General features: G+C 40.7%; 1 protein-coding gene across 1 annotated transcript; it reads left to right on the top strand.

Annotated features, from left to right (window-relative positions):
- The first annotated feature begins 429 nt into the window (after positions 1-429).
- On the top strand, positions 430-5,036 carry LOC121994837. Its single transcript, XM_042548746.1, has 2 exons — positions 430-572; positions 4,928-5,036. The coding sequence occupies exons 1-2, from the start codon at positions 430-432 to the stop codon at positions 5,034-5,036; spliced, it is 252 nt and encodes an 83-aa protein (XP_042404680.1).
- The last annotated feature ends 12,196 nt before the right edge of the window (positions 5,037-17,232 follow it).

Raw genomic sequence — 17,232 nt, 5'->3', positions numbered from 1 at the left:
AGTGTCGAACACTAGCCTCGACGATCAGTTTGCATACTCCGGAATTTACCGGAACCAACATCTCATTCCCTGTCAAGCTGCCTAATGGCATGCAGCTGCAAGCCACTGGATTAAAGAAGAAGAAGATTCTTGTTATATATATAGAGAGAGAGAGAGAAAAGATCTTTTGCGGCATGCTCCGTGCGGTTTAGTGCAGCGCGCATCAAAATTAGTGCTGGATCGATCCACTGATTGATTTAGCTCCGCTTGTCTTCTCGCGCCTGTCATGCCAATCGTGCCCTCCCACCGTCGTAACCTGAGGGGAAGGTGAACCCAAGGGATTCCGGCAGCCGTTGGGGCTGGATTGCGGTCGAAATTGTTCACGATCACGACACAGGTGTGAGAAGGTTGCGAGACGGGTGTGAGAAGGCCGTCTACGAAATTGTCCGAATGGGGAATTGCCAAGCGTCTGAGGCGGTGGCGGTGGTGATTCAGCACCCCGGAGGGAAGGCGGAGAGGCTTTACTGCCCGACGAGCGCCGCCAACGTGATGAAGAGCAACCCGGGGAACTACGTGGCCCTGGTGACGCTTAAAAGAGATAAAAGAGAATTACCAGAATTGACCGGATCAAATCATCAAATCAAATCAAATTAGTTTTAGGATTATTCTAATAATTCTGTTATAATTATTAGAATAATTCTCAGAATAATTTTTAGAATTATTCTGTTATTTATTAATTGGTTAATTGACCGAGTACTTGTTTAAACCCTATATATTGTATTGTCTTGAGGGCAAGTATCAACAAACAATAAGATTAATTATTACTCTCCTGTTTTATCTTCTTTCTATTCTTCTTTTAACATGGTATCAGAGTCATGATCCTTCGTTCCTTCTCTTTCTCTTGATTCTCCCTCACAAATCCCCTTCCCTTCCTTTTTCTTTTTCTGTCGCCGTCCAAGACAAAAGAGGAGTTTCTTTTTTTTTTTTTTTGAAACCGCAAAACAAGACGACAAAAAGGGCTTCGATCTCCTTTTGTGCTACCGTCGATGTCCACCGAACGCCGACCAAACCTCGACGTCGACAACAAGTGGTTGCTCCAGCCAAGGCTTCTATTTCCTCCAAGAGGAGTTTCTCCAGGCGAAAGGTCCCCTTTCCGGCGATCCAGTCTCTCTACAAGATAAGTTATTTTACTTTAGATGTCAAATACTCAACACTATCAAGGAGGCCAAAAACAAAATTCAGTCCGATGTCAAATTTGTCGCAGCATTGGCCATACTGGAAATCTATGCCCTAAAAGATTTGATTACTCTCGGGTAAAATGTCAAATTTGTCACATCATTGGTCATCCTGGAAATCTATGCCCTCAAAGATTTGCCTCAAATTTCATTGGTGGTTCTACAGTCTCAAGACAACCGTCTATTTCACAAGCATATCCTAAAGCTCTCTCATCTGTGCCTACTTGCGGTAAAACCCCAGAGTTTTTATCTACTGATTGGTATATTGACACTGGAGCAACTCATCATGTCACATCGGATTATAATATCCTTACAGACGTAATGTCATATTATGGCTCAGATACGGTTCAAGTAGGCGATGGCTCAGGTTTGCAAATTGCTAATCTTGGAAACACATACATTCATTTATCTAATCGAACTTTTCACATGCGCAATATCTTTCATGTTCCATCTATCACTAAAAATTTACTTTCTACCCGTCAATTTTGTCTTGATAACAATGTCATTTTTGAGTTTCATCATAATCATTATCTTATAAAAGATAAAGGAACAAATGCTATTGTGTTTCATGGGAGAATAAAAAATGGCCTCTACTATCTTCAAAGTTCTTCAATCAAAGCTTTTGTTGGTGAACACACAAATAAACCAGCTTAGCATGCTCGACTTGGTCATCCTTCTCTTCATATTGTCCAGTCAATCATCAATAGGTATGGTTTACCTACTTCCATTACCTCCTCTCCATCTCATTCATGTAGGGCTTACATGGAATCTAAAAGTCATAAGCTACCTTTCTATTCATCCGATTATGTTTCTAATTTTCCACTTGAATTAATTCATTCTGATGTTTGGGACCCTGCACCTGTTTTATCTAACCAAGGTTTTCAATATTATGTTATCTTTATTGATCATTTTAGTAAATATACTTGGCTCTATCCTATGAAAAGAAAATCTGATTTATTGGATATATTCTGTAAATTTCAAAATCAAGTTGAACTATATTTTAATCGTAAAATACTTTCTTTTCATTCTGATTGGGGAGGTGAATATCAAGCTCTCTATCGTCATCTTGTCTCTTGTGGAATTGTTCATCGAGTCTCTTGTCTTCACACTCCAGAACAAAATGGTTCTGCTGAGAGAAAACATAGACACATAATCGAAACTGCCTTAGCTCTTCTTCATCATGCATCAGTTCAACGTAAATTTTGGGATGAAGCTGTTACTACTTCTGTATATCTCATAAATCGACTCCCTACTCCATTGCTTAATCATAAATGTCCTTTTGAAACACTTTATAATCAAACTCCTAATTACACTTTCCTTCGAATTTTTGGTTGCGCATGTTATCCATGGTTACGCCCTTACTATAAACACAAACTTGACTCTCGTTCACTACAATGTGTTTTCCTTAGTTACAGCAATTTGCACCATGGTTATCGTTGCTTACATATACCAACAGGTCGAATTTATATTTCACGACATGTTACTTTTAATGAGACTCTATTCCCTTTTTCAGTATCTACTTCGATCTCTCCTCCAGATACAGGTGGCACCTTCTTAATACCACTTAATATTGTCCGAAATGATGGCATCCTAGGTCCTGCTCCGCTCTCTAATAACTCCCCTATACCATCAGAATCACCTCAGGATGCTGCTCCAATCTTGGAAGCCTCGCCGGTCGAAGATAATATGCTCTCTAGTTCTGAATCCTCGGATAATGCAAGTCCGTCATCTACATCACCATGTCAGCGTACTTCCTCATCACCATCAACAAGTGATTCAGATGATAATGCTCCTCGTCGCATGCTTCCCATTAGTGATATTTATGAACGTTGCCCACCAAATGCGACTCGATATCCTCTTCCACGGGCTCTAGTGGTTTTTTCAAAATCTATTGAACCAACTTGTTTTACGCAAGCCAACAAGGATCCAAATTGGCGTAGTGCAATGGCTACAGAATTTGATGCACTTCTTCGCAATGGAACATGGAGTATAGTTCCACGCACTTCCTCAATGAATGTTGTGGGCTCTAAATGGGTATTCCGTCTTAAGTATCGAGCTGATGGCTCTCTTGAACGATACAAAGCTTGACTTATAGCCAAAGGTTTTAGTCAGCAACCAGGTATTGACTTCAATGACACTTTTAGTTCAGTCATCAAGATTACATCTGTCAGACTATTATTATCGATAGCTGTTAGTTCCAATTGGCATGTACGCCAATTGGACATCTCAAATGCATTTCTCCATGGTCATCTTGAAGAAACTGTATTTATGGAGCAACCACCTGGGTTCATTCATCCACAATTTCCATCTCATGTTTGCCAACTTAAGAAATCCTTATATGTCTTCGACAAGCTCCTCGTGCATGGTTTCATCGACTATCTAATTGGTTACAATCTCAAGGATTTTCTGGATCAAAGACTGACTCATCTCTATTTCACAAATATAATGATGGGTCTATGATATTTTTTCTTATTTATGTGGATGACATCCTGATAACCGATAATGATCACAAGGGCATCATAACTTTATTAAGTATTCTCAATCAAGAATTTCCTACCCGAGATTTGGGCATTGCTCATTTTTTTCTTGGTATTGAGCTTATTCTACATGAGGATGGCTATCTTCTCTCTCAGAGCAAATACATTACTGGACTTCTTCAAAGAGCCAAAATGGATGGAGCACGTCCGGTCTCTACACCAATTGCTATAAACAACTCTCCATCTTCATCCTCTTCTGCTCTGTCTGATCCACAGATTTATCGAAGTATTGTTGGAGCCTTACAATATGACACTATCACACGCCCTGATATTACTTTTGCAGTAAATCGTGCTTGTCAATTCATGCATGCTCCAACTGAATAAAATTGGGATAATGTAAAAAAAATACTTCGCTATCTCAAAGGTACTATTCTACATGGTCTTCTTTTATATCGTCAATCGTCTCGAGATTTACATGCCTATAGTGATGCGGATTGGGCAAGTTCTCCTGAAGATAGACACTCTACTAGTGGATATGCAATATTTCTTGGACGAAATCTTATCTCATGGAATTCGAAGAAGCAACCTATGGTATCTCGTTCAAGTACTGAGGCAGAATATAAAGCTATAGCAAATACAACGTCTGGAATTATTTGGCTTCAATCACTTCTCTCTGAACTTCATCTTGCATCAAATATTGCACCAAAAATTTGGTGCGACAATATTGGAGCAACATATCTCACAGAAAATCCAATCTTTCATGCTCGTACAAAACATGTGGAGATTGATTTTCATTTTGTTCGTGAACGTGTGGCAACTCAACAATTATCCGTCTCTTATATCTCTGCTGAGGATCAAATTGCTGATATCTTTACTAAGCCATTATCTAGACAACGTTTCAACAAATTAGCAAGCAAACTCAACGTCAAAGATCTCCCGTTAAGTTTGTCGGGGGGTAAAAGAGATAAAAGAGAATTACCAGAATTGACCGGATCAAATCATCAAATCAAATCAAATTAGTTTTAGGATTATTCTAATAATTCTGTTATAATTATTAGAATAATTCTCAGAATAATTTTTAGAATTATTCTGTTATTTAGTAATTGGTTAATTGACCGAGTACTTGTTTAAACCCTATATATTGTATTGTCTTGAGAGCAAGTATCAACAAACAATAAGATTAATTATTACTCTCCTATTTTATCTTCTTTCTATTCTTCTTTTAACAACGCTCAGTGTCTCGGAGACGAAGCAGGACGGCGACACCGTGAAGTTCACCCGGGTGCGACTACAGAAGCCCAAGGAGGTGTTGTTGCTCGGCCAGGTCTTTAATCGCTTAACCTAAGTTGATTGAAATATAAACCTAGGCTTTAATCGCTTAACCTAAGTTTTATTACTTCTTCCATCGTCCGTCGATTCTTTCTTCTCCACCTCGTGCATTTTGCCATCTCCACCACCACGCGTCGACGAAGACCAAGGCCGACCGCTGCCAACAGCCTATCACTTCCTACATCTGTTATCACTTCCTACGTCTATTTTCGGCCATCGCTCTCACTCGCATGTCCCTCCCCACGTTCCAACAGCCACAGTTTCCATCGCGAGAAGGATCGCACTACTCGGAGCAACACATGCAACCACCGGCCTCCCTGTGCACGACATCCACAGCCTCCCTCTTCCGGCGAGCCAACAACTACCAGCCAGCAACTTCAGAAGCTGTTGGACAGCGGTTGCGCACATGCCGTTACCGCCCAAGGAGGAATCACCGACGCCCAAACCACATAGCCACAGCCGCCTAATCGTCGGAGCTCCTACACTCGCCGACTTCCACGGGTAGCAACCACTATTGGCCAACATTGGAGGCCGGCAAATGTAGCCTAATCGTGAACAGCAATCACCAATTGCTATCCACCTCGCTACTTCACGAGCAGTCCCTGCTTGCGTCCCAGCTGCCGAGGAAGAGAAGGGAACGGTAACGGATCTTTATTGATTTCTATTAAGCTAATTAATTTTCTTTGATTAAGCAATATATTGGTTGATTAATTAATTAATCCACTAGTATTAATTGAGTTAATTAAAGGTGTTTAATCAATTGGTAGGTTTAATATTTGTTAAATTAATTGAATCGATTTCATTAATTGAGTAATTGGTGTGATATGTTTAATAAAGTAGATTATTTGATTTAATTGGCTTAGATGTGAACAAATAGTAATCTGGTCACTTAATGAGTTAATCCACAAGTTATAAATATGGTTAGTTGACCTAACCACAAAGAATTCAAATTACTAAGTTGAAGATAAACTAATAAGTTTATTAATTAATCAATAGGGTTTGATTATTGATTAATAGACTTTTAGGTTCCCTATATCCTATATTTGTAGGATTTGAGCTCAATGTGATCTCACGGACTTGAAGACGATTTAGGCACACTACATCGAGGTGGATAGATCCTACTTGTCTTTTGAGAGCTTTTATTAGAGTGCATGATTATTTACTATCATGTTTTGATTAGGTCGTAGTTACTCGCTTGCCTTAAATCTATCCTATATTACTCCTGAGTTTGATACCTTATTGTTTGTCCTTACATGTTGACCTATTGTTAATAGCTATGCAGTCTTGATTATTATTCATGATTATGTTTATATATATGTATGATATTACCAAATTCTAGTCTAGTTATAAGCTTATGTTTGTACATTTATATTATAGTATGGTCTTATTCTTAGGCTCATACTTATAGGTCACTAATATTGTATGTAGCATAATTGTATACTGGTGTGAGGGCATATATTTTAATGAGATTATACCAGCCTATACTTGATAGAAATCACTCCTTAATGGAGGGGTAGTGTATTCCATTAGGCTATTCCCTTCAGATAAACCTTTAGGATTATTTGATCTTGACCCCGTTATTTATTATATGTGTGATAATACGATGGAATTAGTTGAGATATTAATACTAGATGACTAGTAATTTGGGGACCTGATTATCTATTTTTTGCCTATATATTAGTGGGATTATAACATAGTATCGAATACCAAGTATCGTAGTAAACCCTTACTTGTTATATAGGCTCATGCCTATACATTAGTAAGATTATACCATAGTGTAGCTAGTATTTCGAGAATTCTACTAGACATTTGGTTGTTATATCCTGTCAACCATTATCTCTCATTCATGGTTAAGAGAGTCATCAGTGATCGTTAGTATATCATGTCAACCATTGTCTCTCATTCGTGATTTATAAAGCTATCAACAATCGTTAGTATATCCTATCAACCATTGTCTTCCATTCATGATTGAGAGAGTCGTTAGCGACTATTAGTATATCTTGTCTCCCATGCATGGTTGAGAAAGTTGTTAGTGACCATTGGTATATACCTTGTCTACCCAACGGACCATCTATGGTAGAGCATTCTCCCACAGATAGTGACTAGTAACATACCCTGACTGCCCACAGAACCATCCGTAGTAGAGCCTTCTCCCACAATGATATCTATCTCATATTATCCGTACACGGGACCATCCATGGTAGAGTGATTTCCCATAGACAGTAACTAGTTATTCACCCTGACTGTCCATGAGACCATCCATGGTAGAGTATTTCTCCTACAATCAGTATTTGTTATGTGTTTGTTATATGTCGGTTAAGCATTTGTTCGTGCAGGTTTGGATGTACTATATGTACTCCTGATTTGTTGGTTATACTTGGTTGAACAAGTTAGTGAAGTGTTATGTTATTGGTGTTGGTGCAATATCCTTTAGGTCAAGGTTGACTGAGTTGACCAAGCTTGGGTCTTGGTCATAGTTTCGATGTTTGACAATACATGTAGACACATGGACAATGCAGGTGCAGTTGTTCATGTGGGGAGATTCTGATCAGGGATTGATCAGTGTGATTGAAGGAGAGTCAAGTAGGTCAAGAGTGACCGGATGGTATGTTAGGCAGCAGAAGTGAAAGTCCTGGTGAGTGAAGCCAGGCAGAAGGAAAGCCCTAGTGAGTGAAGTTAGGCAGATTGGAAATCCTGGTGAGTGAAGCCAGGTGAAAGTCCTAGTGAGTGAAGCTAGGCAGAAGGAAATCTTGGTGAGTGAAGCCAGGTGAAAGTCCTGGTGAGTGAAGCCAGGCAAGGGAAAATCCAGATGGATCAAGGATGATCAGACATCTGGTGGAAGTCCAAGTAGGACAAGAGAGTGACCGGATACTTGGCACGACGAGTAAAGTCCAAGTGGGTCAAAGGGATTGACCAGACACTTGGTGGAAAGTCCTAGCAGGTCAAAGGAGTGACCAGATGCTAGGCATGATGTATCAACAGGTCAAGGTTGACCGGATGTTGGTTTGAGAGGCTTGGGACTTGGTTTTGGGCAAAAACCAAGTGCTGGATCGATCAGTGGATCGATCCAGGAGCTGGATCGATCAGTGGATCGATCCAAGCCTTTCCTAGCGAACAGAGAGCCTCTGGATCGATTCGTGGATCGATCCAGATGTCCAAATCGATCAGTGGATCGATTGGGACGCGGCTGCTTTGCGTGATAAGCGCTGGATCGATCCGTGGATCGATCCAGGTGTTTTTCCAGAGCACAGAGGCGCTCTGGATCGATCCGTGGATCGATCCAAAGCCTCCCCGATCGATTGGGAATATTCGAATCGATCGGGATCCGACCGTTGCGTCGTATTTGAGCTGCAGGCGTGCGTTGGCTGCAGTATCTCTCAGATCTTCGCCAGCTCCTCCACAGCACTCTCAAAGCTCGTGATCGCCAGTTCTTGAAGGTTCTTGGAAGCTCTCCGAGTCAAGAGGCGGATCAAAGGCAAGAAGAGAAGCTAGGGTTAGGGTTTTCTGCATTCATTGTAAGCTTTGTGCTTGTATTTTGTTTCCCTTTCCTTCTTCTTGTACCGAGAGTCTTGTAGGGCTTCTCCGCCCTCGGTAGTTACCGAAAAGGAGTGTTTCATAGTGGAGGGTGCGTGCGTGGTGTGGATCCTTGGATTAGTCACCTCCTTTGGAGGTGGATACCAAGTAAAATCCTAGTGTTAGCGTGGTTGTATTTGTTTCTTTGTATTTCCGCTGCACATCTTTGAAGGAACAAGCAACGCCGAGCACCGAGCGAACGCGACGAGCTATTCACCCCCCCCCCCCCTCTAGCTATTTTCGGTCCTAACAAGTGGTATCAGAGCAAGGCCGCTCTTCACCGGAATCATCACCGGAAGGGTCAAGCATAACAAGAAAAGCTAGAGGGTGAAGAAGTTGAAGCAAAAATTGTCAAAGTCAAAGATATCAAAAAGCTCAACTTCAAGATGCAATTCCAAGATGGACTTGGATTTGACACAAGGGTGGCTCCACCATACACTTCCACGAGTTTTGATTCTTGGAAATCAAGAATTGAAAATTTTCTTATGATGGAGATAGAGCAATGGTTTGCTCTAATGGAAGGCTTCGAGGCTCCAAGAAATTCAAAGGGCAAAGTTCTCAAGAGGAGCAAGTGGAGCCAAAAGCAAGTCCAAAGGTGCAAGGCCAATGATAAAGTGACCAAGCTCTTGGTAAATTTATTGCCAAGCACCATCCTTTGCAAAATTGGAGAATTTGAAGATGCAAAGGAATTATGGAGCAAATTGACCAAGCTTCATGAAGAGATCCCCTCCACTGTACAAGAGCAAGAAGTATCCAGAGAGGGTGACTCTTTGGAGCAAGACCAAGAGGAGGGCTCCGAGGTTGAGAGATGCTCAACCTCCGAAGAAGAGGAAATCCAAGAAGCTTCATCCTCAAGGGAATGCAACGAAGGGAACAAGGAGGGAGCATACTCCTTGTTTCATATTCAAGATGATGAAGCCTCCACCTCTAGGATTGAGGGGGAGCAATCCTTGGTGACGCCGGATCAAGAAGAAGGAGAAGCTTCTACATCCGGGTCAAGAGATGAAGAGATTGAAGAAGCTTCTACCTCCACGAGTCAAGAAAAATCAAATGGAGGAGAATCAAGATTGGATCAAGAGGAAGCTTCTACCTCCGGATCCAAAGGAAAAGATGCCACCCCTACAAGCAAAGGTATAAATATTTCAATTAAAAATAAAAATCATATTATATGCTTTGAGTGTAGGGAACATGGGCACTACAAGAGCAAGTGCCCTAAATTGGCCAAGAAGAAGGGCCAAGTGGCACAAAAGGGCAAGGCGAAGCCCAAGGAGATCATCCCCAACACAAAGAAGAGCAAGGAGCATATTATATGCTTCTCTTGCAATCAAAAGGGGCATTACCAGTCAATGCCCCAAGGGGAAGAAGGTGGTCAAGGCTCAAGGAGGCACTAGTCAAGGGGGAGCCTCCAAGGTAAAGAAGAAGGTATCTTTTATTGAGCCTACCCCCTTACATTATGGTGAAAAGTATGATAGTTCTAACTTTTATCATTTTAATGTAATTTACCATAAGAATAGAAAGCATGAGGGCTTTAAGGAAAAACATGTGGCCCTACATGCCAAAACTACCCAACCTAAGGTTAGGAAGGTAGATAGACACTTGGGCGGGAACACTAAGGAAAATAGACACATGCCCAAGATCAAAAATGCTCATGGACCAAAACCTAAGGATTTAATGATAGAAAATCAAGTCTTGAGGTCAAGACTTGACAAACTAGAAAAGACCCTAAAAAGGATGGAGAATATCCTTAAAGGGCAAAATGAGCAATACCTAGGGCTAGGAGCACAAAGGTCATCCAATGGCTATAGAGGTTTGGGATACAAACCCAAAGCTAAAAAGGATGTGCCTAGTTATCATAGGGTTCCATATAGCTATGGAACAAACCCTAAGTCTAGAGGTCAAGTCAAAGATACAAGGGAAGATATCCCTAGAAGTATCTTTGCAACCAAAGTGACTAAGACTTCTAAGAAGTCTAAGAAAGTCACTAACAAGGTCACAAGGGAGGCTATCCCTAGAGTTGACCTAGAAAATGTGACCAAGGCTTCTAAGAAGCCCAACAAGGTCACTAGGAAGGTATCTAGGGAAGTTATCCCTAGTGAGTACCTAGAGCATCCAAGGAGCACCAATAGGTGTTGGGTTCCTAGGAGCATCTTCTCTACCCCATAGATGGGTTAGAGAGTGTCAACTCCGATTAGAAGGGTAGTTAACCCAACTTTGAGGAAATTGACACTCAAGGAGCATTTTCAAGGTTTTAGTTAACCTTTGAAAATGAAATGGACCTATTGATTACTCCTTGAAAGAGTAAAATGTGTCTAATGGTGAAATTTTGATTTTATCTTAAAATGGCACAAATTGGGAAAACCTTGAGAAATACCAAGTTGGGATTTTGGTATTCTCTTGGAAATTTAAGGCAATCCGGGCCTTGATTTATGTAATCACTCTTGAGGAAAAATGGAATATGCCAACATTTGAGGACATGTTTATTTTCAATTGGCATACATTAAATCAAGGAAATTAGAAATGCCAATTTAGGCTTTGGCATTCTCTTGAAGCACTTTAGGGCAATCTAGGTTTAAGTTGTAAGTTTAGCTAAGACTTTAAGGATACTTAGATAGTTAATCTAGGTATATTTTATTTATGTTAAATCTTGCCATGATTGTTTGCCCATCATATGCCATGACATCATGTCTAGTTTTGCATTCATGTTTTATTATGAAAAATCCAAAAAATACCATGTCATGACATTCATACATCATGTAGTTATAGAATATTTTTCTTTTGAAAATTATTTTATTTTGATGTATGCCATAACATAATCATGCGTTAAATTTAACTCCTTGTAATTAAGGACAAATGGCATTTAACAACACTTATTGACAAGTGACATCCTAGGTGGATGTCTAATATTTCTAAAATGCCTAGATAGATATGCATGATCCCTAGATTAGGGCAAAAACCAAAATCTACATCTCACAAAGACTATAAGGTGACTTGTATGTGATTAGTGCACATTAGATACAAGTGAGATGTTAGGATGATGAACAAAGCTCAAGATGTTGATTTAGTGCATTCTTTTGAGTTTTAGGTTCATCAAAACACATAGTTATGTGTTTTCCCATCATTGGGAAAGCTAATGTACAAGTCATGTGCATTAAGCCCAAGGAACATGATGGGATATTGGTTTTTAAAAGGTTTTTAAAATGTTTTTGAAAAACCTTGGTGAAGGCTATCTTTTGATAGTAATCACCGTTGAATAGTTAGACACAAACTTGAAGAAAACACTAAGGTTTTTGCAAGTTTTCAAGTTTGTGTCAATCTTTGAAAATATGAAGTATTTTCATAGAAAACTATTTTTCTTTGATAGTATATGCCCTAAATAATGTCTACACGAAATCTCATGATTTTTGGATTTTTGTAGAATTTTCTAGGGGTTTCTGAAGTTGACTGAAATGAAATTTCAGCAACTATCAGAGCTCCGATCGATCCATGGATCGATTGGAGTGCCTGAATCGATCCGTGGATCGATCCAGAAGGAAATTCTCGCGAGCAGAAGCTCACTGGATCGATCAGCCGATCGATCCACACATCCTGAATCGAGCAGTGGATCGATTCAAATAGGTTGAATCGATTGGAACCCAACTCCAATCGATCCAGGACGCTGATTTTGGCTGGGAAGGTCTGATTTCAGCACTCTAAACCTATTTTAGTCAATGTAACCATTCCTAACCCCTCAAAATACATTTGTATACATAAAAAGGGTGTTTTCATGTTGAAAACAAGGATGGATTGGTTAACGAAAACTAAGTAGAAGTTTAGGTTGAGGTTGTTTCAAATATTGAACATTTAAACCTCAAAACTTCTAAAATTTGGGTTTCCTAAAGGTTTAGGAATTCCAAGTCATTGTTGGTGCAATGATAGAAGTTACCACCATGTCTTTAGGGGGAGGGACTCTTTAAAGACATGAAAAATTATCTTTCATGAACCTTGGAAGGTGGTTAACCTTCTGTTAAGAACATGCTCAAGGTTGAGCGTTTGAACTTTAATGGGGAGTGGATATCCTCATTGTTCAAGTGGGTTCTAGTGGATAATGCTCAAGGATGGGCATTTGCCTACATTGGGGGAGAATGTAAGGTTAAGGATAATGAAGGGTATGGGACCTTCATTATCGTGTTGACCACAACGAGTGAAGTTGTGAACAACGATGAGCAACTCTTCAGGGGGAGAGTTTTCAACAATGGGGCATTTGTTGAAGTGTGCCTCAAATTGAGGCATGGGTTGATGTGTGCTCAAAGATGGGTTGATGTGTGCCAATAGGGGGAGAATTTATGGTTTAAGCTAGGCTTTCATTACCTATGGGGGAGCTCATAGGGGGAGAATGAAGGGAACCAACATTCATACTTTTGGCATGAATGGAGTTAAGGCTATGGGACTAGCTTAACTCAGAATGGTCCTAACTTAAAGGTATTGTCAAACATCAAAAAGGAGGAGATTGTTGGTGCAATATCCTTTAGGTCAAGGTTGACTCAGTTGACCAAGCTTGGGTCTTGGTCATAGTTTCGATGTTTGACAATACATGTAGACACATGGACAATGCAGGTGCAGTTGTTCATGTGGGGAGATTCTGATCAGGGATTGATCAGTGTGATTGAAGGAGAGTCAAGTAGGTCAAGAGTGACCGAATACCTGACTAGGAAGTCCTAACTGGTATGTTAGGCCTGGTGAGTGAAGCCAGGCAGAAGGAAAGCCCTAGTGAGTGAAGCTAGGCAGATTGGAAATCCTGGTGAGTGAAGCCAGGTGAAAGTCCTAGTGAGTGAAGCTAGGCAGAAGGAAATCCTGGTGAGTGAAGCCAGGTGAAAGTCATGGTGAGTGAAGCCAGGCAAGGGAAAATCCAGATGGATCAAGGATGATCAGACATCTGGTGGAAGTCCAAGTAGGACAAGAGAGTGACCGGATACTTGGCACGACGAGTAAAGTCCAAGTGGGTCAAAGGGATTGACCAGACACTTGGTGGGAAGTCCTAGCAGGTCAAAGGAGTGACCAGATGCTAGGCATGATGTATCAACAGGTCAAGGTTGACCGGATGTTGGTTTGAGAGGCTTGGGACTTGGTTTTGGCCAAAAACCAAGTGCTGGATCGATCAGTGGATCGATCCAGGCCTTTCCTAGCGAACAGAGAGCCTCTGGATCGATTCGTGGATCGATCCAGATGTCCAAATCGATCAGTGGATCGATTGGGACGCGGCTGCTTTGCGCGCACTACAAGAATTTTTGCATTCAACAACACCCAATAGACAACGCTTTTTAATAAAAACGTTGTCGTTCTTTGTTTTACAACGCTTTTAGTGAAAAGCGTTGTCTATGGTATTTACTTTTTACTAAAGACAACGGTTTTTAATGAAGTGTTGTCTTTAGTGTTGTTGTTTATGGTCAAAGACAACATTTTTTTAAAAAACGTTTTTTAAAGTGTTGTGTATATTTCCCCTAAACTCACTTAAAATAAATTCGCAGCCCTCGCTTTGCTAAACTCTAAACCCTCAACGCGCGCGCGCCTTCTCCTCACCACTCCTCTCCACGAGTTCTCCTCTCCACTCCTCTCCACGAGTGCCTTCTCCTCTCCACTCCTCTCCACGAGCGCCTTCTCCTCTCCTTGCCGCGTGATCTCCTCTGAACCCTAATCTCGACCCAAACTCCTCACGCAAAACTCCTCACGCCAGCCCAACTCCTCCAAGTCGACCCAAACCCTCAGTCTCTTCCGCTTCCTCCTCTTTCTCCCTCTCCTCCGCCTCCCCCTTCTCCTTCGCTCCCACCGCCGCTGGCGCCGCCTCATCTTCCGCCACTGGTTTCTCCCTAGGCGCTTCTTCCTCCGCCGGTTCCTCCCCATCTCTCGTCGGCCTCTCAACCTTTGGCTCCTCATCGGCCACATCCTCAGCCTTTTCTACCTCCAGTCTTTTCTCGACGTCTGCTCCATCTTCCGCCGCTTCTACCTTCAGTCTTTTCCCGCCATCTGCTCCATCCTCCGCCTCTACTACCTCTAGTCTTTTCTCGCCATCTGCTCCATCCTCCGCCTCTACTACCCCGGTCTCTTTTCCTCGCAGGCGGTCTCTTCTCCCAAACCCATCCCTTTTCCCTCAGCATCCGCCGCACCTTCCGCTTCCTCAAGCCCTAATTTTGGTTTTGGATTGGGGGCTTCGACTCCCAACTTCGGCTTCGGTTCGTCTTCCACTGCTGCCTCTCCGTTGTTTGGTACTTCTGCTTCCCCTCCGGCGCCGGCCTTGTCCTCGGCTCAGACACTGTTTGCTTCGTCAGCTAGTGCCGCACCTTCGGTGCCTTCGTTTGCTACGTCCTCATCTCCCCCCGCCTTTTCTGTGCCGACGACGTCTGCTCCAGCTCCATCCTTCGTATCCCCGTTTCCTGCCTCCTCCTCTGCGTCCCCTCTATTCTCTTCTTCTGCTACCGCTACCTCCTCTCCTGCCATCACCAGCATTTCGACCTCTCCTTTCTCCTTTGGAAGTGGCAGTTCCTTTGCTCCGAGTTCGTTCGATGCCGTGTCGTCTGGTAGTACTACTTCGTCCTCACCTGTTACTACCACGTCCACCTTGGCAACTGGCTTTTCTTTTGCGACTCCGACATCTGCTGTGTCCCAACCTTCCTTTGGGTTTACCAATGCTGCTACATCAACTCCCTCCAGTGCATCTATGTTCTCCGCTCCTACTGCTGCAAAGCCTTCAACTCTGTCATTTGGATTTGGGGTGCATGGGACAATTCAATTGATGACAAAGGCAGTTGCTCGGTGAAGTTTCATCAGAAGAATATTGAAGAAGATGACGTACAGATTGTGGGTAAAGACGAAGTTTTACAGGTAAAATATAAGTTATAGTGATATTCATTATTATTATAGCATTATAAACTAAATATAATCAACATGTTTTTTTTTAATATTTTAGGGTCAATCAGTTGCATTGACATTGGAATCTTGCTCAAATATTGCTGCATATGGTACAATTGTTTGTTTCAATGGCATGGAAAAAATGCTTCATGGTATTCCATTTCCCAAGAATTGCATTCGAGTCTCCATTGATCAAGCAGTGGACAAATCCGCTCCTTTGCCATATCCAATTCCAAGTGAATGTGAAGTAATTGGTGATGCCATAGGAACTGTTGTGGCTTGGCCTGAACAGCAGATTGTGAAGCAAGATGAGGTATATGAGATATTATATTTCTAATTATATTGTCACTTTATTATTATATTTCTAATTATATTGCCACTTTATTATTATTCAACCTAGCTATATCTAACTTGTTTATATTTGAAATTATTAGAAGCCTAGAAGGAAGAAGTTTGAACGAAAAAAATCAAAACCTACTTTGTCAACAAGTGTCCCAAGAGCATTACATATGTTATATTGTTACAGGAAGCATGCTCTAGATGGAGGAAAATGTATATCAATGTGCTTAGATAATGAAGTGTTTGATGAAGATTGTGAACTTTTTCTTGACCTTGAGGACATCAATTCTTTGTATCATTTGGAGTCAATTTCAGAAAATTTGATCGTTGCCTACATATGGTAAGTAAGTTTATTTAAGCAATTTCAGCAACTTTTTCATCACATGTTTGCTTCCCAATTTTAGCAACTTATTATGGTTTATTGTTACAATTTCACCAACTTATTATGAGTGATCATTATTTTTTAATCCACATGATTGTTTTGTATCTAAATTTTATTATTTAGTATCTAAATATTATTTTCTCAGTTGCAACTGCATTGCTTTACTTATGCTGGGAAATTACTGCATTGCTTTATGTTTGCTGGGAAATTCTAATATCTAGCAAGACAGAAAATCCCTGATTTGAACTGCAAGAAGTTTACTAATATTGTTGTGTGAACAAGTTTACTCTTGAAAATTCAACTTCTAGTAATTTTCTCATACCATGTTATTCTCATTAAGTTAATAGTTCATCATTTCTATTGAGAGGTTTACTAATATCAATTGATGTGGTACACTTTACATAAATATAGCTCATTCATTTTCAACCGGCCCTTAATGTTTGCCTTCTGCCATTTGTTCTTCTAGACAGGAAGTACTTTGCTCATATCTTTTTTCTTGTATATTTTTAAGTATCTTAAATGTGCTTGTCCTCAAGAAATAAAAGAATTTGCATGTATACATTTCTGGTATGTTTAATATGCAAGACTGTTCATAGTAAGTTCTCATGTATGGATGTTACTATCATCAACCATAACTTAGTGTTATGAGTGATCATTATTTTTTCCAACTTATTATGAGTGTTTTGTATCTAAATTTTATTATTTAGTATCTAAATATTTTTTCTTTGCAATGATAGGTGTCTGTATAAAAAGATGGTGAAAGATACCAAGACAAAGAAATTCAGATTTATGAATCCTCACAAACTCCCATATCTGGCAAAAACGGCACAAGACAAATCAGTTAAGCTTGAAACCCTGAATCAAAGGGCAACTCTTTTAGCAGATAAGCTGACAAGTGCATCAACAGATCAACTAGTGTTAGTGCCATGTAATGTCGGGTAAGCAAGAAGTAAAACATCACTTTCAATTGCTTCCTTTCGATAATTTATTCAATTTTATGATCTAATCCTATGTATTTGCCTAGTTTCCATTGGAA

Source organism: Zingiber officinale, chromosome 6A (assembly GCF_018446385.1).
Source record: "Zingiber officinale cultivar Zhangliang chromosome 6A, Zo_v1.1, whole genome shotgun sequence".
NCBI lineage: Eukaryota > Viridiplantae > Streptophyta > Magnoliopsida > Zingiberales > Zingiberaceae > Zingiber > Zingiber officinale.
The sequence above is the reverse complement of the archived record's forward strand: the minus strand, read 5'-3'. Positions and strand labels throughout refer to the sequence as shown.

What these genes read in the sequence shown, in the direction of transcription:
- LOC121994837 (XM_042548746.1), top strand. Translation starts at nt 430, where the DNA reads ATGGGGAATTGCCAAGCGTCTGAGGCGGTGGCGGTGGTGATTCAGCAC. An exon ending in GTGGCCCTGGTGACGCTTAA is followed by an intron (nt 573 to 4,927) that starts AAGAGATAAAAG and finishes AACAACGCTCAG; the next exon opens with TGTCTCGGAGACGAAGCAGG.